Consider the following 23424-nt stretch of genomic DNA (forward strand, 5'->3'; position numbering starts at 1 on the left):
CTGAATTCTCAAAGTCTCTGAACACAGTGGCTCAAGTTTAATCACTACTTAGACTGCAAACTTAACAGAAGCTCATACTTGGACCTAAACAAATCCAATAATTCGCTGTCATTTCTGAAAAGATTAGAGGTATCCTCAGATTTGTCCACCACTTGCTGACAATTTCCTGAAATCCCACTTTGATTTTTTATTCAAAAATCAAGGCAAACATGGAAATTACAAATTGGGTTCATTTCAGCAGAATTAGCAGAGGTTTTTTTTCAATGAAAGCAGCTAGCTTTATGGCAAAAGAGCAGAGTTTACATTGACAAAAACTTAGCTCACCGTCCACAGTTTCCATAGTCAACATTCAAAGAAAATGTACCACTTCACTGCTATAACTAATGAATAATAATGGAACCATAATTTCATTATTTATAGTGGAGGGTCTGTTTGGGTTGCTTTTAAATAATTAATCAAGTTTATTTATTTATGGTGGTGAAGGGTACAGTGAGTAGCAAAAAACGCCGGATTTACAGGAGAGACACAGAGAGGAGGGCAGGTATGAACTTTTGGAAGAAAGGGAAATTTTTTTCGTGTGCGTGCTTTTACAATTTAACTTGCAGAAGAAGCCAAAGCAAGAAGGGAATTAAGAATCAACTGTCAATGTGATTTAAAATTGGAAAAATAAAAATAAAAATAAAAATAAAAATAAAAATAAAATTTAAGAATTGGGGGTTTTAAAAATATTTTTTCTATTGGGTGTTCTGCTTTGAATCTGTTTTGGTCAAAAAACCCCATCTTTAAGTTTTCACACAGTGTTGTTTGTCGGGTGGAAAATCCCTCTCTGTTCCTCTGTTTCCTCTGTTCTCTCTCTCTCTCTCTCTCTCTCTTCAATTTACCCAAGCTGTCACTGTGTGTGGTGTTTAGTGTGTTTCTTATATTTACAGAAGAAGCAAAGTGAAGCAATCCCACCAACCGTAACACACCAAAGCACGAGATATACTGAGCACCAATGGAAACAGAAACACGAAAAACTCAGAAAACAACAAAATATGAGCGTAGTGAAAGCAGAAGAAAACACAACCAAAAGGGGGTTAAAAATTAATAAATTTGGAAAAGTGAGGAAGCAAAGACATGAGCTCAAAAGCCACCAGGTAGATTGAGATAATAAAGAGAGAGACAGAGAAGAGAGAGAGAGAGAGAGAGAGAGAGAGAGAGAGTTTGGTTTGCTCATAAAGCTACGAATTTTGCAAATGTCACAAGATTCTCAGGGGATAAAGACGATTGAGCAGTGGAGATGGTCCGAAATGCAAGGCCTTGAGCTGGTGTCTGACGCTGAGCCTTCTTCTGACCCATTTAAAACCAACCCATCAAAGCCAACAACACCGTCAACAACAACAGCAGCAGCTCTAGACAGAGAACCGAGAGTGGAGGACCAGGAAGCTCAAGAAGTTGTGAACAAGGCAGAGAGAAGAGAGGCAATGGAGAGCTCTGAGCCCAAAAAAGACTCTAGTGGTGGTGGTGATGGAGGTAATAGTAGTGGTGGTGAAAAGCCTGAGGCTTTTCCCTCAGTTGGGTTTGGACAGCTCTTCAGATTTGCTGATGGGTTGGATTATGTTCTGATGGCAATTGGGTCTGTTGGAGCAATCGTGCATGGTTGCTCTTTGCCTATCTTTCTTCGTTTCTTCGCCGATCTTGTTAATTCTTTTGGTGCAAATGCAAACGACATGGATAAGATGATGCAAGAGGTTTTGAAGGTATTGTTATAATTCACTATCTCATGTTCTTAACACTTTGAATGTGATCAAACCTCATTCTCTTTTGTCTGTGTCTTTGTGAATTTGCAGTATGCGTTGTATTTTCTTGTGGTTGGAGCTGCAATATGGGCATCTTCATGGGCAGGTGAGCTTTTCTTCTCTTTAGCTCAATTGCCTTTCTCATTTTGGTTTTTCATTTCTGGGTTTTATTTATGTAATTGAAAGACCTTTGCTAATTTTGCTGCAGAGATTTCTTGCTGGATGTGGACGGGAGAACGTCAATCAACTAAAATGAGGATCAAGTACCTTGAAGCTGCTCTGAACCAGGATATTCAGTACTTTGATACAGAGGTTCGAACCTCCGACGTCGTTTTTGCCATTAACACCGATGCAGTGATGGTCCAAGACGCCATTAGCGAGAAGGTGAAGCAAAGCCCAGAACTTTGCTTAAAATTTCTTTTTGGTCACTTGGTTCCCATTTGGTTTTTTTTTTTTTTTTTTTTTTTTTTTTTCAGGCTAACATGTTTGCTTTTCTGCTTTGTTTGTGCAGTTGGGTAATTTCATTCACTACATGGCAACATTTGTGTCTGGATTTGTGGTGGGTTTCACTGCTGTGTGGCAATTAGCTCTTGTCACCCTTGCTGTTGTTCCTCTAATAGCTGTAATTGGAGCCATACATACCACCACATTAGGCAAGCTCTCAGGCAAGAGCCAAGAAGCTCTTTCACAAGCAGGACACACTGTAGAACAGGTCAGTAAATCCAAGTTCCTATTATCTCATATATGCCTCTGAGTTTCAATTGCTAGAAACTAAGGAGAATACAACTTTTTTCACTTCATTTGTGGCAAATTTGACCTGTTTCTGTTTATGGGTTTAGCTGATTTTTAACAAAATTGCAGACTGTAGTTCAAATTCGAGTTGTTTTGTCGTTCGTTGGGGAATCAAGAGCACTACAAACATACTCCTCAGCATTGAAGGTGGCTCAGAGGCTTGGTTACAAGAGTGGATTTTCTAAAGGAATGGGACTTGGAGCAACTTACTTTGTTGTTTTCTGTTGCTATGCACTTCTTCTCTGGTATGGGGGTTATCTTGTTAGGCATCATTTCACCAATGGAGGTCTTGCCATAGCTACCATGTTTGCTGTCATGATAGGTGGACTGTAAGTACCATGTTACATGTGTTCTCTTCTCAAAAGGTTTTACTAATTAAATTTTGTTTGCTCATAGTTCTCTTTGATCAACAGGGCTTTAGGACAATCTGCCCCAAGCATGGGTGCTTTTGCAAAGGCTAAAGTTGCAGCTGGGAAGATTTTCAAAATTATTGATCACAAACCGGGCATGGACCGGAATAGTGAAGCAGGCTTGGAACTAGAGTCTGTTACAGGACTAGTGGAGCTGAAAAATGTAGACTTTGCCTACCCATCAAGGCAGGATGTTCGCATCCTCAACAATTTCTCTTTGAATGTTCCGGCTGGAAAGACCATAGCCTTGGTTGGTAGCAGTGGCTCCGGTAAAAGCACTGTGGTCTCCCTCATTGAGAGATTTTATGATCCCTCCTCAGGTAAATTATCCACCAATTTCATTTTTTTTGTTCCAAATTTCCAGTAGAAGTTTCCTGAGTTCATATATTTCCATGTGGGCTTGTGTTTTCGTTTCGAAATGTGTTGTTAATGAAAATGCTCTTTTAACCTGTGCAGGACAAGTTCTGCTAGATGGGCATGACATAAAGACCTTGAAACTAAGGTGGCTGAGACAGCAAATAGGGCTTGTGAGCCAAGAGCCAGCTCTGTTTGCTACCACCATTAAAGAAAATATACTTTTGGGAAGGCCTGATGCAGACCAAGTTGAGATTGAAGAAGCTGCCAGAGTTGCCAATGCCCATTCTTTCATTGTCAAACTTCCTGACGGTTTTGATACTCAGGTTAGCTAATTAAGATAGTAATATACCATTTGTTATAATTACTGTAAATATTTACTATAATTCTTGAGGGCAAATTTTCATTATGAATCTGAACTGAAGGGGGCCAGATTTAGTTGAAATTCTAATGGCCTATAGTTGCTTCTGTTATGTCATTAAAGATGCATTGGTTGATTTGGTCAACCAACAAGACCTAACTTTATCTTAGGCTGGGTTTTTTTTTTTTTTAAAGTCAATGTGGGGAAGCGTTTGGTCATGTCTGCATTTTGTAGAAAGTAACATGCAGCAGTCAACACTGCATGTGCAGAAATAAATAGGCCTTTGCATATCCATGGTGAAACATGGACTAAATAAAGGAGAAGGGAATATTTATTAGATTAAATGACAGGAAGTACAAGACAAACAATATATATAAGGAAGGGAAGAAGGGGTTCCATTATTCTCTATAACTTAACAAAATCTAAGAAATAATCTATTTCTATATGATTAAAGACAAAAAAATATAAAGAAAATGGAAAATGAGAAGTGCCTGATGATGGTGATTGATGGAAATAAAATAGATAATAAATTGAACATACAAGTGGGATTGCAGAGGGGACTATTGATTTATTGTTTGAGAAGGAATTTTTCATTTAATTCATTCGTAGTTTGAAAGTCCAACCCCAAGCTGCTGTTGAATTTTAATCTCTTTCTGTAGTTTGTGTTTGGGAGTAAATAAGAAGGATAAGAATTGTTGGAAAAAAATGAACATCAGAGAGTAAAATTATCATACAAATTTAATAATAAGTTGAAAATGGCAGGTAGGGGAAAGAGGACTGCAACTATCTGGAGGGCAGAAGCAGAGAATAGCCATAGCAAGGGCAATGCTGAAAAACCCAGCAATCCTGCTCTTAGATGAGGCAACAAGTGCATTGGACTCTGAGTCAGAAAAGCTGGTGCAAGAAGCCCTTGACCGGTTTATGATTGGCAGGACAACTCTTGTCATTGCCCATCGCTTATCAACCATTCGCAAAGCTGACCTTGTAGCTGTACTCCAACAAGGAACTGTGTCTGAAATCGGAGCCCATGATGAACTCATTTCGAAAGGAGAAAATGGTGTATATGCCAAGCTGATCCGAATGCAAGAGATGGCACATGAAACTGCTCTCAACAATGCCAGAAAGAGCAGTGCAAGGTACATATTGTGGAGTCTTTATTGTCTTTTGAGACTAAGCAACTGCACATTTGTTTTATCTCTGTTGTAAATGGATAGTTTTTAAGCTGAGAAATCAATACTTATCGTGGGTCTTCATTTTTCAGGCCTTCTAGTGCCAGAAACTCTGTTAGCTCACCTATAATTGCCCGAAATTCCTCATATGGTCGATCACCATACTCACGCCGGCTATCAGACTTTTCTACTTCTGATTTTAGTCTCTCCCTTGATGCCTCGTATCCCAATTACCGGCTAGAAAAACTTCCCTTCAAGGAGCAAGCTAGTTCCTTCTGGCGCCTTGCTAAAATGAACTCTCCTGAATGGGTTTATGCTTTAGTTGGTTCAATTGGGTCTGTTGTTTGTGGTTCTCTTAGTGCTTTCTTTGCATATGTTCTAAGTGCTGTCCTCAGTGTCTACTACAATCCGGACCATGACTTCATGATCAAACAGATTAATAAGTACTGCTATTTGTTAATTGGACTTTCATCAGCTGCACTTCTCTTCAACACACTGCAACATTTCTTTTGGGATATTGTGGGAGAAAACCTTACAAAACGAGTGAGGGAGAAAATGCTGACAGCAGTTCTGAAAAATGAAATGGCATGGTTTGATCAGGAGGAAAATGAGAGTGCCAGGATTGCAGCAAGGCTGGCTCTTGATGCCAACAATGTCAGATCAGCCATTGGAGACAGGATTTCTGTTATTGTACAGAACACAGCACTCATGCTGGTTGCTTGCACTGCAGGATTTGTTTTGCAATGGCGCCTTGCCCTTGTCCTTATAGCTGTCTTCCCTGTGGTTGTTGCAGCCACAGTGTTGCAGGTAATTTTTTTTTTTTCCTAAATAGTTCTTCAAGCATGCATGGTGACAATGTACAGAGATTGGGAATTTATTTGTTATCTATGGTAGAATTATTAGGAAACTAATTGGACTCTGGCCATGACATTCAGACTAGAAAATTTTAATTAGGGAAAACACAAGATACTCAAATTTAAATTAAGGCATATTTTACTGTTGTACGATAGATTATCCATTGACATATTCCTGTATTTGCTGTTTCTTTTATTGAGTCTGTAACAGAAAATGTTCATGACGGGTTTCTCTGGAGACCTCGAAGGTGCACATGCCAAGGCCACCCAACTGGCCGGGGAGGCCATAGCCAATGTGAGGACTGTTGCTGCATTCAATTCAGAGGGAAAAATTGTTGGTCTTTTCTCCAGCAACCTCCAGATTCCCCTACGCCGGTGCTTTTGGAAGGGCCAGATTGCTGGCAGTGGTTTTGGGATAGCTCAGTTTGCACTTTACGGTTCCTATGCTCTAGGTCTTTGGTATGCTTCCTGGCTTGTAAAGCATGGAATCTCCGATTTCTCAAAGACAATCCGAGTTTTCATGGTCCTGATGGTGTCTGCTAATGGGGCAGCAGAAACACTAACACTAGCACCTGACTTTATTAAAGGTGGTCGAGCAATGCGATCAGTCTTTGACCTCCTTGACCGCAAAACTGAAATTGAACCTGATGATCCAGATGCTACTGTTGTCCCTGATCGTTTGCGTGGAGAAGTTGAACTCAAGCATGTAGACTTTTCTTACCCTACTCGCCCTGATGTCCCTGTTTTCCGTGACCTCTCCCTCCGTGCCCGAGCAGGCAAAACTCTTGCCCTTGTTGGTCCTAGTGGGTGTGGCAAGAGCTCAGTCATTGCACTGATACAGCGGTTCTACGACCCGACATCAGGACGAGTTATGGTTGATGGAAAGGACATTCGAAAATACAATCTCAAGTCCCTAAGGAGGCACATAGCCGTGGTTCCTCAGGAGCCATGCCTCTTTGCTACAACCATATATGAAAACATTGCTTATGGGCACGAGTCAGCAACTGAGGCTGAGATAATTGAAGCTGCAAATATGGCCAATGCTCACAAGTTCATATCTGCATTGCCGGAAGGGTACAAAACATTTGTTGGGGAGAGAGGAGTTCAACTATCTGGAGGACAGAAACAAAGAGTTGCTATTGCCAGGGCCTTATTGAGGAAGGCTGAGCTTATGCTTCTTGATGAGGCAACAAGTGCACTTGATGCTGAGTCTGAGAGATCTATTCAAGAGGCTCTGGATCGTGCTTGCTCAGGGAAAACCACAATTGTGGTTGCACACAGACTATCAACTATCAGGAATGCCCATGTCATTGCAGTGATTGATGATGGGAAAGTGGCAGAGCAAGGATCTCACTCCCATCTATTGAAAAATTACCCGGATGGGTGTTACGCGCGCATGATACAGCTACAACGGTTCACACACACCCAGGCCATTGGAATGGCATCAGGTTCAAGTTCTTCAGTAAAACCCAGAGATGATGAAGATAGAGAAGGCAAGTAAGGTGAAGCCACACGCCAGTAAAGAGGAGTATATCCCGTATACCCCATCTGATTTTTTTGGGTTTTTGTTTTTGTTTTTCTGTTCTGGTATAGTATATGTATTATCTTTCTTTCTTTTACTCCCCCTATTTTTACCATATATGTTCTACCCTATGAATCTTTGAAGAAAATGATAATGACAAATACTTCCCTCAAGATTGAAATAGATAATTTACACCCTTGTGCATTTTCACTTATGCTCTTAAGAAATAATCATAACATGGTACCCAATGTTTCAAACAAGTGATGGTGTTAGACAACTGTTGTGGTCCAAACGATTTAAAAAGTGAAATTCCTCTGTGATAATTGATTTACCATTATTCTCAAGGTTTAAGCTTTTAGGTGAAAAGACTCGATAGGTACATATGTACGCATAAAGTACCTGGTCCGATCAATGTTTTTTTTTCTAAATATTTAATTTTTTATCCAATGGATATTTGAGGAGGAGAAAATCGAACTTTAGGTCTTGGATCAATGTTTTTTTTTCTAAATATTTAATTTTTTATCCAAGGGATATTTGAGGAGGAGAAAATCGAACTTTAGGTCTTGGATATAAAGGTAAGTACTTTTAACTACTTGAGCTATAAGCCCCTCACGTTCCAATCAATGTTGTACTGGTGAAAGATGTTGGGCCCTGACAACATTGATGCCAATCTTATACCTCTGGGAACATGATGAAAACTTGGCCTAGAAACCCACATGTGTGCAAACTTTAATTGCCAAATTCAATATTGCCCGGAAGCCAATTGTTATTCACACAAGTCACAACAATGATCAGCTGCCTTGCAATTTGAGCATGTCTGAAGGATATGTTAGAATTCCATCACTCTCAGACACTGATCGCAAAGAAAATGGGTATGACGGCCTCAGGATGTAGACCTTAGGATGAATGGCATGTTAGGCTTTTGATTATATATTACATGTCACTATCCAAACTCTGAACATGATTGGTCCAACGGATTTGTGAAATAGTCCAGTCTTGATCTCAACAGGGCATGCATGCATATTTGATAGAGCTTGTGGGGGACAGAATTATTGAGAGCTCATTCACATGGTGGTTGCCCATCATGTGCATTAATTTAAAGACAACATCAATGGAGGGAAAACTGAATAAAGATGGGAAATAGACAAAGACCCAGGAGGTGGAGGGAAAATTAATACTTCAAAACAGTGGCTGGTAGTGGACAAGCCTTTGAGAGAGAGGATAAGGCATTGGAAAATGACAGGATCATAGAAAGATTTTGGTGTTTTGATATATGGGTGATATGTGTGGGAGTGGACACACCTAATCTCTTTGTCCCAAAGAAAATAAGGATATGAATGCGTAATGGGTTTATATTTTAGGGTAACATGGATGGATTGATAACACCTATACAATGACGCGGAAAAATTACTCCACAGAAGAGATTGATGGCAGTGGCCCATATTGTGACCCCTTCTATTTGTTTTGGAGTCTAAAGTCTTCCTTGCTTTATTTATTGACCTGAATCATTTTGTTTGCATCCTCTCTTTTTGGGATAGTGGGAACAATAACAGACTGCTATTACTCATAGCAAAGTTCATATTCCTTGTCTGCAACAGAAATGGAAAAGGTGAGAAACAAATGGAAGAGACAGAAATACCTGAAGCTTATGATTATCCTCTTCAAGCTGGAAATACAACAATAGGCTGTTCTCCATTTCTGAAAAGGGCTCAGACTGAAAGGACACACACAAAGGGTGCAAGTGCGACTATGGACACTGGACAGAGCATTTGAATTGAACCCGAGTGAACTGATTTCATTTTTTATCAAAAAAAGTTTTACTTTCAATGCTTGGGCTGCTTACGGTAGTTCAAATTCAATTACTCTATCTTGCTCTGAAAATGAAAAAATAAAAATAAAAATTCTGGTTGACTAGAGGAGCTAGTACAATAATGAGCCCATGCTTGTTGTCTGGGATTCACAAAAACAACTTAGCCATAATAATGTCAAGCTACTTTTAAATATGTTGTGTTTTAGAATTCTTTATAGTCATTTACGCAAAGGACCCACTAATATTTGTTGTCTGGATTTGATTAGTGTTGTCTGGATTTGAGTCATAACATCCGTATAGTGTGCGAGAGTTTAGACAAAAAAAGAAGAAGTCATCATTTGCTGTTGGAGCTGGTCGGACAAAGACATTGGGTGCAGTTGATATAATCAACCTCGCAGGTCTTATGGTACCGGTAGTGGTTGGGACTGATTAAAGCCACTCATCTAACACTTTATGTATTGACAGATCACTTTTTTACTATTGAAATATTCATATATGGTGAATAAAACAATTCCAAAGCATTGTATTCAAGTGGCCTATGTTGTTGGCTTGCAGATATTCTGCATAGAGAAGTAGATGTTTTTTCATTTTTCTTTGAGATATTATTATTTATACACTTTTGGGTTCGGCTTGTTTCTAGCCATAAAGTGTTTTTAACGGATTTCAAACCCCTGTTATTGAGACACTAGATAGCTTACCAGCTAGATGTGGTAGTTTGCCAACCGCACCACACCTTATGGTTAAGGACCAGTTTGGGATTGCAGTCACTTTTAAAAAAAAGTTGATTATGCTGTCAACAATATTTTAAAAGTGCTGTTAATATAAAAAGTAGTGTCAAAACTGTTTGGTAAAATTTAATATAAAACTGTTGTACCTGTGAATAGTGACTAAAATATACATGATGTTGAAAGCGTTATGCGTTAATCATATGGTGGTGGTGGTGGTGAGGATGGTGGTTGTGGAAGTGGAGGTGGAGGTGGTTGTGGAAGTGGAGGTGGAGGTGGTTGTGATGGAGGTGCTGGAGGTTGAAGAGGAGGAGGTGGAGGTGGTGATAGTGGAGGTTGAGGTGGAGGTGGAAGAGGTTGTGGTTGTGGTGGTTGTGGCGGCGAAGGTGGAGGAGGATGTGGTGGTGGTGGTTGTTGTGGAGGTGGTGGTTGTGGAGGTGGAAGTGGTGTCATTTTTAAAATTAATGATGGTATTTTGGAAATTTAAAAAATTCATTAAAGGCTCATCTCTACTTCTTTTAAAAGCAGCTTTGAAAAGCAACCAGAGTCTGCTTTTAAAAGCTACTGTCAAAAGTACCAAACACCTTAAATTGCTTAACTTTAAATGAAGCAAATCTTTTGCCTAAAAAAGCAATCCCAAACGGGACCTAAACCATTGATATTTTAAACCTTGATAGGAACCATATTGGATTAAAAGTTCTTCATATGTTACCCTCTTCATCCAAAATTTTTGGGTTTTGCCACATGTTGGTGGACTTGTTCATTTGGGTGTAGGCGATTAAAGCTTGCAATTCTTCAGCTTCTACGCCAAGCGGCCCCATCTTCTATTCATTTGGAACTATGACCATGTATATAGGCATATTAGCAACCTGGTGGCGTAGCAGGAATGAAACTGAGGCAGCCCTTCTCCAATTCCATTATGCATGATGAGACGGCCATGAGCCTGGAGATTAGATGGTTGGGAATATGGTGGTGCTTTGGTGGTTTGATAACACAATCAATTTTTGGGTTTTTAGGTTACACTCGTATTTTTTTTTCTTCATAATTATTATATCAAATGATAAATTACTTTTAATACATGTGACAATTTGATTACTTAAAATTAATGACACGTGATTTGACACATCATCAGAAATTCAAATTTGGTGTCCCTAACATTACCCATCCTATCAATCCTAAAGAAAAAGGGGGTTTGGGTAGTAAGATTAAATTGACAGTTAATTTTGTTTTGATTTCTGGAATATTGGGATCCTCAGAGGATTTTTGTTGTAAATTTCTTTGTTTTCATAAAAAACAAGCAAGTGGGATTTTGTTGCGGAGAGGGAGGGAGATTCGGGCTTCGGAATTTGAATTTGAATCCTCTAACATTGGAAAAACAAATACTACTAGGTGAAAAGTTAGTCTAAAGAAAGAGTGTAGCTTCACTAAAGCATTGATGAATAAAACAATTCCAAAGCAGTGTATTCAATTGGCCTACGTTGTTGGCTTGCAGATTTTCTGCATAGAGAAGTTGGACGTTTTTCATTCTTTGAGATATTATTATTTATACACCTTTGGGCTAACCCATTAGGCCAACCTGACCCAACCCAACCATTTGACACCCAATCAATTAAAATTGGTCAAACCTTTAGCTTTGACTTCGAGGGCAAGAGGCGGCCAGAGAGATGGAACGCATTTAGTGAGAAATTGCATCTCAGATCTCAGAAAACTGATGATTCGGATGGAAACTAAAATGGGCAAAAGATGATTTCTGTCAAATGCAAATTCCAATTTGTAATGCACCTTAGGATCATTTCATAACGGCCAACAATGGGCAAATACTTTGCATATAATCATAGGGAAGTAGGGAATCTTAATTGAAGAAATAGCGATAGCCATTACATTGCCTAATGGCAAACAGAGGCAATAGAAACTTGAGAGTCCGCAGCACAATACTGGTGCAAGACAAGACAAGACAAGATATGAGGAATGTGAAGTACATAATTGGATGCATTTGTTTCCAGCTTAATGAGATAAGAGTTATATTACTCCATATCTGAATGGGGCATTCATGGACTTGGGAATCGATAAAAATGCTCGAAATTACGGCAACTACAACCAGAGAACCTAAAAACCATATACTTTCAATCTCCCTTTAAAGCTTCTAGCAAATAAGGAGTTAAAGGATTTGGTCTGCACTGAGGGTGGGTTATGAGCCTAAGGCTACTTCCCTATTTGCTGGAAAATGTAAAGGGCGATGATTTTGGAGTGCCCAAATCACCCTTAAATTACATCATGCACTCTTCATTTGTGAGTGGTAGAGGAGTGAGGGAGTTGAGATTTGGAATGCCAAAACATCCCCCAAATGTAAATATCATGCACTGTAATCCTCAAGAAAATGACAATATGAGACTGTTGATCCCATTTGCAACCAAATGAGTTCACTGCCTTGATCCACTTGGCTACATCCACCCCTGCCCTCACACAGGTTTACTGAAATTGAGAAAGTGATGCCTATCGACCTCAGAACCTACTATCGACTGGGATAGTTTCCGGAAGAAAGATACCAGAAAAGCAGAAGAGACCATAAAAAAAACCAAGATGAAAACTGGTGAAAAATCGTGCACTTGTACTTCACAAACAAGTAACAACTATATCTTCTTATAGAGAGAGACCATTCTTACGACATCAGCATGTATCATGTATCTTCAGCTACAAGGAATATAAAAAGCAAAAATAAGAAAGCTCAGAAAGACATAAGCTTGGGACCATTATCAGGCATACCCATCCCAGCAGCTAAATCAGCATCCAGCTGGGTGTGTGGTGCTTCCATCAGCAGCTTTACACGCCTCCTGTGACGCTTTGTCTTGAAATGGTCATCCCTCACCGCCGCATTATTGAAGTACCGGCTGCAATTTCAACATCAAGTTACTTACTTTACGAAAAAGGAACAAAACCCAGCTAATAAAAACTAGTATTGGATATGAATCTCAAAGCTGGGTCTTTTTTTTCTGTTCTGTTCTCAGCCACCAAACAGACACAGATAAACATTTTTTACATTGAAAATCAAGAAGCGAAAGAATAGAAAAGCTGTTCTTGGGGCCATTTCATTATAAAAAAATAAAAAAAAGAATAGAAAAGCTTACTCGCAGTGAAGACAGTAGAATTGACCCATCCCAGGGAGATCTTGATCAGGAGGCAATGGCTTCGTCTGCTCATCTGCCTTATTCAGACTATCATACACCATATCATCACGTGATCAAATTCTCAGTCAAGGAACCAATTCACAATTCACAAATTGAAAATGCAAATAAAAGGAAAAATAATAATTGAGGGATAAAACAAAAGGATATCATTGACGAGGAATTTGGCGCGGCGGTGAGTCTTGTGAGAGTATCTCCTTTTCTTGACGCTTCTGTGTGGGCACTTGCCTCCCATTTTTCTTGGCTCCGAAGTTTGGCTTCTGTGACTGCGAGTTGGGATTTCGTTTGGCTTCACTGGAAACCCTAGAAAGTAAAAGAGGGGACGTAATACGCGGTGCCGTTTCGAAGTTTATCTGGACGACTTGTCGGTCGCGTGACCTATAAGAGCCCAATTTGCAGGCCCAGATGATATAAGAGATTTGCTTGTGTTTAAGAGGGATGAAAGCCCAGTTTTCAGGCCCAATAATATCCATGAGATTTCTTTACGGAAAATACTTGGTTCCTTGCGTGTAAAGAGTTATTCCTCCTTACAAATCAATCACAGTCTGCCATGTATGCATAAATTTTTCTTTTTGTAATTTTAAGAAGTTATTTTTGCATGTGTCAAACTGTGATTGATATATAAGGAGGAGCTAAGCAGTGTTTCTATCTCTACAATGCGAATTCACATTACATTACATTACATGTGATCAAATGGTTCACCATTCTCTACTAGAGTATAAATTGATATGTCGTTACATGTGAAAAGTACACCATTCTCTACTATAGTATAGATTCAATCATATTGAATGCGTGAATTCTTGTTGGATGGAACCATAATGTATATATACACTCCTTGAAGAATACCTTTTTTGCGAAATGGTACGTACCATTGTCCACTATAATTATCTGCCATCACGTGTGTAGAAATTATTTTAATTAATATTTTTAATAAGTTATTTATATATATGTGTCAAATTGTGATTTACACGAGATATGAATAGTCAAGTAGAGTCTTGATACTACCTTCTTACAATTTAGCCCAACAATGAACTTCCCTTTTCGACTATTTCCTACTGTAACTTTTGAATATATATATATATATATATATATATATATATATATATATATATATATATACATTACACTATCAAGAAATGTATCTTCTTTTTCTACCAAACATTCTAATGCGTTGTGTAGTTGATTAAGATCACAGATCAAGTAGAATTCTGAGTGATTTTTTTTGTTTTTATTTTTGGGGACTCAATCATAAACAATGACTTTGAGAGTTCTAGTAAATAGCTCTTGAGAATACATTCATTAATTATCATGCAAATGGTATTAAATTAAGATATTATATTATGTCATACAAAATAAAGGGACAGCAGCAGGGCTTTGTATAATTTGAAGTATCCCAGTTCACAAATCAAATAATAAATTGATTGACCAGTAGTTCACTGTATTACTAGTTATATATGAATATACCCAATGATCGATATTGAAGAACTACTCTCGTTTAATCCCTTGTTCTATTAATTAAAAAGTTATATGAGTATGAAATCATGGGGAACAAAGGACACCATCACCAGGACCCTCCCCCATTGGGCATAACATAACCAACATCTGTCAGCTCTGTATCTTTAATTCCTGTCATTGTCTTTTTCTTGTTGTGTGTTTTTAATTGCTTCTTTTTTGGTGTGTAAGATCATTTTGTTACCACCAAAAGAGAGTTATTAGAAACTAACACTCAAACCACAGTATTAATCGAACAAGTCAGCTAAAACAAGTAAAAAGTCCGAAGACAGAAACCTAACAAATTAACCAGAATTAACTTTCACCATGAAGCACAAGTCATCATGTACTTTAGCAGGAAAGAAATAAAAAAAGAGAAGCACAAGTCGTGTATACCCTGAGGCAATTGAAACCAATCCGTCTTTATATGCAACTCTTCTTCTCCTTTTCTTCTTGTTGGAGAAGCTTGTTTGTGGTTTTTGTTACTGTATTTGTAGCAATTATATATATGTATATATATATATATATATATATATGTTGCAAACCGCCAATAAAGATTTGTTGACAAGATCTTGATATTTGTCTATATGTGAGATATTTTACCAATTTTAGTTCAAATGTCACGGACTTTTTTTCTTTCTTTTTTGGGGCATCAAATGTCAGATTTGAAGTGTTTGTGGCTTCATGTAGTTCAGTGATCCTCAACCTAACGACTGCAGAAAAGGAAGCACAAGCATCTTGAAAAATACATTCATAAATGTTTTTGCTCGTAAAATTGAAACTGCATAATAAAGATTATAGGTTTAAAGCTTAACCAACCAAACTAGTACGGATATAGAAGAACACAACTCACACTATACTATACACGATCGATCAAAGAAACAGCAACAACTTCAAACTTTCATCATTTTGTATAAACATCTGTTATAAGGACAAGTTTCAAAAAGACCAACAGACAGCGTGACATATTAATTTGTAGGCATGCAGCAAACTAGAAACAGCAGATTGAGAACATTCAGAAAAGGAAAAGAAAAAAGAGAAAAAAACATTTCATCAGATACACAAACAATCTCAATGGAAAGATTATTTTTACTCTTTCTTAATGACAACAAATGGATATTAGAAGCACCCAAAAACAGCAAGAACGGAATCGAGATTGAGGACAGAGTTATTAAGTATCAATTTCTTACCTTAGATGGATATGGAGCACAGATGATAGCCCAAAAATGGAATGTTTTATCCTTCAAACACCTTTAGAGCTGAGAAAAAACCAAGAAGGCATTTGTCTGCACTTACACTTGCACCTATACATGGATCTCTGAGTTCATCAGTGCATGAGAAAACCAGTAAAGACCAAAAGAGGTGCAGGTGCAAATGCAGATAAATGAAACCATCTTGGCTATCAAATAAAATAATCCCACCACCATTCAAAACAACACAAGCCTTGCTCCATTTAATGAGGTGTGTGAAATTGACATATATATATATATATATATATGAATCAAGTGGAAGAAATTGCAAGTTGAAGAGAATATTGAGACAGTAAATTTAAAATCGTATTGTAGATATAGTAATTTGATTGATGGTTGTTTCTGGTAAGCATAAGACTTTAGGGTTGGCAAAAGCATATCACTTGTTAGTTGTATGAGTGAGAGACAGAGAGAGAGAGACCACAGATCACTGACCACGTGATCTAAACGACGGGCACGTGGGACTTGAGATTTGAGCCAATAACATGAGAGTACGTACAGAATGTGCTCATGCCCGTCCACTCCAAAGCTCGTGATGAGAGAGAGTAAAATGACCATGGTGTTTTATCATGTGGCATTTACCACCATTCAGCTGAGGACCACGGGCCACACCCTGCAGTCTCCTCCTCCACTCATCTCATCTGACACAACGATACAAACCCCATCAACTTTTTTTTTTATAACCTACAACAAGTTCAAAGCAAGGGCGGAGTTCAGAATTTTTTTATGAGTGGGTTAGTTAAAATTTTTAGTTAAAATAAAGTATATATTAAATTATATAAATCACGCTAAAAGTATATATTAAATTATATATTTAATAATAATTAAAAGTGTACTTATTGAAGTTGTGCCCTGCGATTTTTGAGAGAGTTGAAATATTTTATTATTGTATCTGAATCGATATTGTTAGCAAATTTGTTTTTCAATGTAGACAATCATAGAATCTGCTAGAAACTCATTCTCTATCTTGTTACGAAGAGCTGTTTTAACAAGTTTCATAGCTGAAAAAGCTCTTTCAGTAGTAGCCGTAGAAACAGGGAGAGTTAGCACAAGACGGATCAATCTATCAATCAAATGATATCTTTGTGACCTTTTTGTTTCAACTAATCCCTGACATAATTCAGAGAGAGTAGACACATTTTGAAGTACAAGATGATGAGGTACATATGTTTCGTAAAGTTTCAGCTCGCATCTCAAAATATGTAACTCTTGCGGAGTGAAATCTTAAGGATAAAATCTCTTTGCAAGGATGCAAATTTTATCAATGTTAAATGATTTAAAAGAATCGCTAGGGTCCAAAGCTGAACTAAGAATAAGAAGTTCCATTTCCCATTCACTGAACTTACTATTCAACTCAGCCAATTGAAAATCTATTGCATCATTGAATATGTCAAAATGGTAGTGATGCTCAACTGTAATATTGTCCTTTTGTTGACAAGAACGTCTTGTTCCGACTTTATATTAAGCATTCATATGAGGCATATCAATGTCATGTTTCTTGCAAAATAAATCTACTTTCCCAATAAAAGTTTTCCAGCTAGTTAATCTCAACTTCTGAAGGACACTTTTTGTTGTACCGACTAAGTTCATAGCATTCACGATGTCTTGAGACTTATGTTGTAGTTCTCGACAAAGGATATATGCGAGTCCCATAATTTCTTGCAATAAATGCAAGATGAATACAAATTTGAATTGCCTAATCGCATTGTAGATACCAGTAGCTTCCCCATGTAAGGAGCCTGTGGATCCATCTTTCTTCGTATTCTCAAGAACTGTACAAACTGCATCATACATAATTATCAAATCACAAATAAAATCATAATGAGAACTCCACCAAGTAGCTCTAGGTCAATGGAATGTACCAATTTGATTAGCACCTCTACCAGTCTCTCGTGCACCAGCAGCCAACAACTCTATAATATTCATTGATTGAGCAACTTGTAACTCACTATGATGTTTTGGAGAAGCAGTAATGACATTGACAATTGAATTCAAGGATGAAAAGACTAACCAAATTGCAGCCACTTCTTTTGATGCTGAAACTAATGCTAATTGTATTTGATGCGCAAAACAGTGTACATAATACGCATATGGGCAATCTCTAAGAAATAATGCTTGTAGCCCATTCCATGTACCCCGCATATTACTAGGACCATCATATCATTGATCTTTCATCTTATCAATACATAATTCATGAAAATCAAGTACTTTCTTGATCTATTTTTGAAGTGATCTTCAACCCACACAATGTCAAAAAAAGGTTCTCGTAAAAAACCGTCATTATCAACAAATCTTAAAACAATAATCATTTTCTCTCTATTTGATGTATCTTGTGATTCATCAACAAGGATACAAAAAGCAGCATGCCCAACTTCTTCACTAATTTTTTTTCTCACGTTGTTAGCAAGAATATTTAAAACCCTCTTTTGAATAATGGGTGAGGTATATTTGGCATTTCTTGGTGCATTCTCTAAAACAACTCCAGCCACCTTATCATTAAACTTCATTGTATGCTTTACCATTTCAATAAAATTTCCACGGTTTTTAGAATCCAAAGATTCATTATGCCCCCTAAAAGCACATGTCTAATACGTAAGCCACCGAACACACTCTATTGTTGTCTTGAGCCGCAACTAGTTTTTCAAAAAATTCTTTCTTTGATTGTCGATTAATAACTTTGTCGACATGTTGAGATGGGTTCATCAAATCCTCCACACATCTTTCACAAGTATTATGCGATGAAAAATGAACCTCCCATGTGTGTCAAAAATAAACAATTATTTCCATCATTAACTCTTTTTCAATTACTAAACCCCTCAATAGTTAGTGCAGGATGACCACCACCAAAAAGAAAGCATGGAAACAATAGAATTTATCTTCTGAAGGGGAATATTCTAACATGAAAATTGGGAGAACCAAGAATATTGAAATCGACGATACTGCGATCCAAATCGAGACCTCAGATATTCTGAAAGTTTTGGTTAGTAAGGTCCAACTTTGATATAAGCACGTCGAACCTCATCACGTTGATTAATATGGTATTCATATATTTGAATACGTTTCCTAGGGTCTCGTTTCAAAGAAGTAACATCAAACTCATTAGGTTCAACTACGGGAGATGTATGATGAGGTGGCTCAGTTGATGGTGAAGCCTTGTCATTGTCTAATTTATTACCATCATTTTTTTTCTTGAAGAATGAATGAATAGTTTTTACTCTTTTACTTGCTTGATTTTGATGTGACATTATAATCTAATAACACATATCAACAACAAAACAATTTACTTTATAAAAACTAAATGAAAAAAAATAATTAATTTTCACATATATATTAGTTGTAAACACAAGAACAATGAAGGCAATTGAGTGAAAAAGATTAAATGGAAGAATTATGGCTAAGAACTTTACCTTTATTGTGCGTTTGAACGATCGAATATACTTTGGTAGCACCAAATATAAACGTTGCAGATACTTTGATCGCATATATCAAATTTTTGTTTTCAAGACTGACTAGGATAATTATTGCATAGTAGGTCAAACTAGGTTAGGATACTTCATCATTTCAAACTATGAATCCTTAATTAAACGGGAAACTGCCAAGGCATATATTGAAAGAAGAAAAAAAGGAATAAAAAAAGAAAGCAGCCACCCATATTTCCAAAAGGGCCCAGCGAGGAAGTAGCGCTCAAAGTGAGAAAGTTTAGGTGATGGGCTATAGGTCTATTCTTTAAAACAAAAAGCTTACTTGGGCTACAGCCCACTGTAGCCCTGAAGGGAGTTCCACCCTTAGTTCAAAGGGCCTGGCTTGCCATAGTTTTCACTTTTTCACCCTTGGGAGTCTCTTTTTTTTTTTTTTTTTTTTTTTTCATCTAAAAAAATAAAAGTGAATTTGCATTGCAAAAGTCATATAAATTATTTTTTGGTTAAAACACTGGTGGTCACGTGATATAGTTTGTACACTTGTTATTATATAGGTGGACAACATAACTATTTTGTTATAGATGGTTAAGCACATATTTTGAGGTGGCTCTTCTATGAGCTCAACGTATGTCATTGATCTTTTTTTTTTAATAGTAAATTTAGCTTTCCCTCTTCAAACTCATATTGCTTTACCTGCAATCCATTCCTTTATTTTTCTACAAATAAAACTCAATGATTAGGATCCAACTCAGCAAGTTACCTAATCAAGTTTGAACTTTGATTTATTGTAATTTTCAGATTCCAAAATTACCCCTATTTACAATTCAACATATTTTATGGGGCTTTTAAATTGTCCCCAAGTTATTGTGATTTTTTTTCCTCCACCATATTATATGCGAGTCAACCACTATTTGGGGATGCTAACAACATTCTCTCTAACATTTTCCTTTGGACCCCTTCTCTTCTTGACATGTGTAACTTTCTTTACACTTCAAACAATGTCATTAATGCATCACACAAGCTAAGTTTTGTCTTCCAAATTTACCCTTATTAAATATATTGACTTTTTTACAAGGGTAGTTTTTTTTAAAACTTTCTTACCACCTTGTTAAAAAATCAAATAAAAAAAAAGTTAGTTTAGAGAAAGAAAAAAAAGTCACCTTTTCTTACCACCTTTTTACTCTAAAGGTTAGTTTTATTTTATTTTATATTTTAAGTGTTAATTTTTTTCCTAGAGAAAATAGACGTTCTTAATAAAACTAGTTTATTTATTTTTTTATATAACAACTAGTTTTGTAAACAAATGTTTTTTAATTAACTATTGTGAAAATTACTATGAATATGTTGTTTCGAATAAAATATTCTATCACTTTCAATTTTAAAATTTTATTTTTTATTTTCAATGGATATTGGTATTATTGATATTTATCTTTTACTATTATGCTTTTTTTTGTTGTTGCTTATCTTAACATTTAAATACCTGAAAAATAATAACTACAACATATCTTTTCATCAAATGACTATAAATTTGTTATCATGGAAGTGACATCATTTTTGTTGTGGAAAAAAAAAAACCATTGTCTTTGAAATAAAAACGGCAGTTTTTCTTATTTAATTTTTTTAATAAAGTGATAACAAAGTTGTAAAAAAAAAAATTTAATACATTTAATAAGGATAAAATTTGGAAAACAAAAATTAACTTGTGGACATTATTTTTAGTGTACGGAATTGATTTTAGCTTGTGGGATGCGCTCGTATACTTTACCAAAACACAAGTCAAGTCAACGACAACGCATCCTAGAAATTCATTTCGATCAAAGTTCCTGTCCATTTCAAGGCAATAAAGTTCACTTCATCCTCCCCGCGCAGAAAGATGAACCCCTCGTACAATGTGTTGGTGACAATAATAAATCCTTATTTTTGGTGCCAGATGAATTTTTTTACCGTGGGATGAGTGGCTTTCTGTGTTATAATGGTGTGTCAAAATGTGTGGCTTTCTGTGTGCCTCTTATCCTCTATATATATAACTTAGGTCTACCCCTCCGTTTCTGCAAGAGAAAACAAAGAAATAAGAGCAAAAAAACATGGAAGGCATCAGGATCATCTCCTCAAATACAGTAAAAGCAGCAAGTCATAATACTCGAGCAATTGAGTTAACTCCATGGGACCTCCAGCTCCTTCTTGTTGATCCCATCCAAAAAGGCCTCCTCTTTCACAAACCCAAAAACTTTTCACAAAATATCCAACATCTCAAAGCCTCCCTTTCACGAACACTTGACTTCTTTCCACCACTTGCCGGCCGCCTCGCCACCATTGAACACGACGAAGACAACGCTTTGTCCTTCTTCATCAATTGTAACAACGCAGGGGTTCTGTTTGTCCATGCCAAAGCTGATGGCGTCACTCTCTCTGACGTCAAAGACTCTCTCTATGTTCCTCAAGATCTTGTCAACCATTTCTTTCCTCTAAACGGAGTTAAAAATTTCCAAGGAACTTCCAAGCCCTTACTTGCAGTTCAAGTAACCGAGCTTGCGGATGGCATCTTCATAGGCTGCACCATCAACCACACAGTTGTTGACGGGACGTCATTTTGGCATTTCTTTAATTCTTGGTCCGAAATTTCTCGCGGTTCTTCTGATCATGTCTCAAAATCCCCTGTTCTTCAACGTTGGTTTCCGGATGAAATCAATCGTCCCATTCGAATTCCCTTCTCGAAACTTGAGGATCAAGTCTTTGGTAAATTCATCGACAATATCCCAACACCGAATAATCTAAAAGAAAGAGTCTTTTGCTTCTCAAAGGAAAAAGTTGCTCAGTTGAAAGCAAAAGCCAGTGCTGAGATTGAGATTGAAAACACCAATACAAAAATCTCTTCTCTGCAAGCAGTTTTAGCTCATCTTTGGCGGTCCATAGTACGTGGCAGCAAATATTCTAGTGACGAAGAAACTAGTTACCGGTTGCTGATAGGTGCTAGACCAAGAATGAAGCCGCCATTGCCACAACAATACTTTGGCAATGCAGTTCAGGCCGGGACAGTGACCATGAAAGCTGGGGAGGTTCTGGAACGTGGGCTTGGTTTTGTGGCATGGGAAATGAACAAGATGGTGGCTTTGCACACAGAAGAGAAACTGAGAAGCTTCTTGGAGTGTTGGGTGCAAGAGCCCAAGTTGCTTACAGAAGACAACATGGCTGCTAATGCTTTAGTCACAAGCAGCTCACCGAGGTTCAATGTGTATGGCAATGACTTTGGCTGGGGAAGGCCGGTTGGGGTGAGAAGCGGTGCTGGGAATAAGTCACATGGGAAGATTACAGTGTTTGCTGGGGTTGAAGAAGGCAGTATTGATATTGAAGTTTGTCTTTTGGCTGAGGCCTTGGAGGCCATGGGAAATGATTCAGAATTCATGGATGTGGTCACACTCACAGTGTAGCTCTAGATGTGTTGCTAATGCAACTTTTTAAAATATTTTTTAAATAAAAAATATTGAAATATTGAAATATGCTCAATCAAATTATCATTATCTTTGGCGCTGTCTAATTCGTATTTGCGTAATCATTTCTTCACAGTATTCACTACAGAAAACTGCATTTCTATAGTGGATTAGTACTGACACTATACATCCATTGTAATCCATCCATGCACCTTGAATATTGTGATACAAACACCTTCACGATTGAGAATGAGGTAAACTAGTCATGTCAATTCTATACCCAACCCCGTGGATATGTGAGTTATACTAGTTGGTTATAACGGTGAGCCCGTCTCCTCCACTCGAATTTGAACCCTTTTCTGATTAAACTCGTGAATGTGAGTTATACTAGTTAGATATATGTCAGTGTGCCAGCCTCCTTCCCTCGAATTTGAACCCCTTTCTGATTAGAGAGTCGTTTAAAATTCGAAACAAACTGTAATGTTGATTGTCACAAAAGGACACTGAAGATGATAAACGTGAACTAATAGTGCCAAATTTTGGATAAGACGGTAATGGTCTACATTAGTTTATCTTATGACAATAAGGTTCTTCGTACGTACCAGATAAGCAAAACTTGTACGTCTCTACATTCATTTCACATGCAATATTCTAGGAAAATATTGAAAGATGTGTTGAAAGGAAATAAGATTGGAAAAACTTTCTCTTACATTTATTCTCCAAGTAAATATAGAGTTACATTGTGTTTACAATAAAGAAATAAGTTACACCAGAATAAGTCAATTGTACAAACTTAATTATGAAATAAATCATAATCTTAATAAGGAGGAATATAGCTCATGTCAACAAGATGAATAAAATTGTGAGTTCTGTTAAATG

The 23424-nt window shown here is 37.2% G+C and overlaps 3 protein-coding genes across 3 annotated transcripts; 2 read left to right on the plus strand and 1 right to left on the minus strand.

Annotated features, from left to right (window-relative positions):
- Positions 1-1096: 1096 nt before the first annotated feature.
- LOC117633840 (ABC transporter B family member 1) lies at positions 1097-7432 on the plus strand. The gene is made up of 10 exons (XM_034367649.1): positions 1097-1739; positions 1830-1884; positions 1987-2162; positions 2290-2490; positions 2640-2899; positions 2984-3300; positions 3437-3660; positions 4458-4831; positions 4957-5671; positions 5930-7432. Exons 1-10 carry the CDS (start codon positions 1236-1238, stop codon positions 7217-7219), a joined length of 4116 nt encoding a protein of 1371 aa, XP_034223540.1. The 5' UTR covers positions 1097-1235; the 3' UTR covers positions 7220-7432.
- A 4931-nt stretch (positions 7433-12363) lies between these two features.
- LOC117634704 (zinc finger protein 593) lies at positions 12364-13298 on the minus strand. Its single transcript, XM_034368895.1, has 3 exons — positions 13108-13298; positions 12901-13009; positions 12364-12663 (listed from the first exon to the last, which is right to left on the minus strand). The coding sequence occupies exons 1-3, from the start codon at positions 13190-13192 to the stop codon at positions 12501-12503; spliced, it is 357 nt and encodes a 118-aa protein (XP_034224786.1). The 5' UTR covers positions 13193-13298; the 3' UTR covers positions 12364-12500.
- A 7843-nt stretch (positions 13299-21141) lies between these two features.
- Positions 21142-22652, plus strand: LOC117633559 (protein ENHANCED PSEUDOMONAS SUSCEPTIBILITY 1-like). Its single transcript, XM_034367205.1, has one exon. The coding sequence runs from the start codon at positions 21202-21204 to the stop codon at positions 22543-22545; it is 1344 nt and encodes a 447-aa protein (XP_034223096.1). The 5' UTR covers positions 21142-21201; the 3' UTR covers positions 22546-22652.
- The last annotated feature ends 772 nt before the right edge of the window (positions 22653-23424 follow it).

This window comes from Prunus dulcis, chromosome 7, assembly GCF_902201215.1.
Source record: "Prunus dulcis chromosome 7, ALMONDv2, whole genome shotgun sequence".
NCBI classification, from domain to species: Eukaryota; Viridiplantae; Streptophyta; class Magnoliopsida; order Rosales; family Rosaceae; genus Prunus; species Prunus dulcis.

Excerpts from the sequence above, each read along its gene's own strand:
- LOC117633559 (XM_034367205.1), top strand. The coding sequence starts at position 21,202 with ATGGAAGGCATCAGGATCATCTCCTCAAATACAGTAAAAGCAGCAAGT.
- LOC117634704 (XM_034368895.1), bottom strand. The coding sequence starts at position 13,192 with ATGGGAGGCAAGTGCCCACACAGAAGCGTCAAGAAAAGGAGATACTCT. Across the intron at positions 13,010-13,107 it reads CGCCAAATTCCTCGTCAATG|GTGATGATATGGTGTATGAT; the intron begins ATATCCTTTTGT and ends GAATTTGATCAC. Across the intron at positions 12,664-12,900 it reads TTCTACTGTCTTCACTGCGA|CCGGTACTTCAATAATGCGG; the intron begins GTAAGCTTTTCT and ends TTGAAATTGCAG.
- LOC117633840 (XM_034367649.1), top strand. The coding sequence starts at position 1,236 with ATGTCACAAGATTCTCAGGGGATAAAGACGATTGAGCAGTGGAGATGG. Across the intron at positions 2,491-2,639 it reads CAGGACACACTGTAGAACAG|ACTGTAGTTCAAATTCGAGT; the intron begins GTCAGTAAATCC and ends ACAAAATTGCAG. Across the intron at positions 5,672-5,929 it reads TTGCAGCCACAGTGTTGCAG|AAAATGTTCATGACGGGTTT; the intron begins GTAATTTTTTTT and ends AGTCTGTAACAG.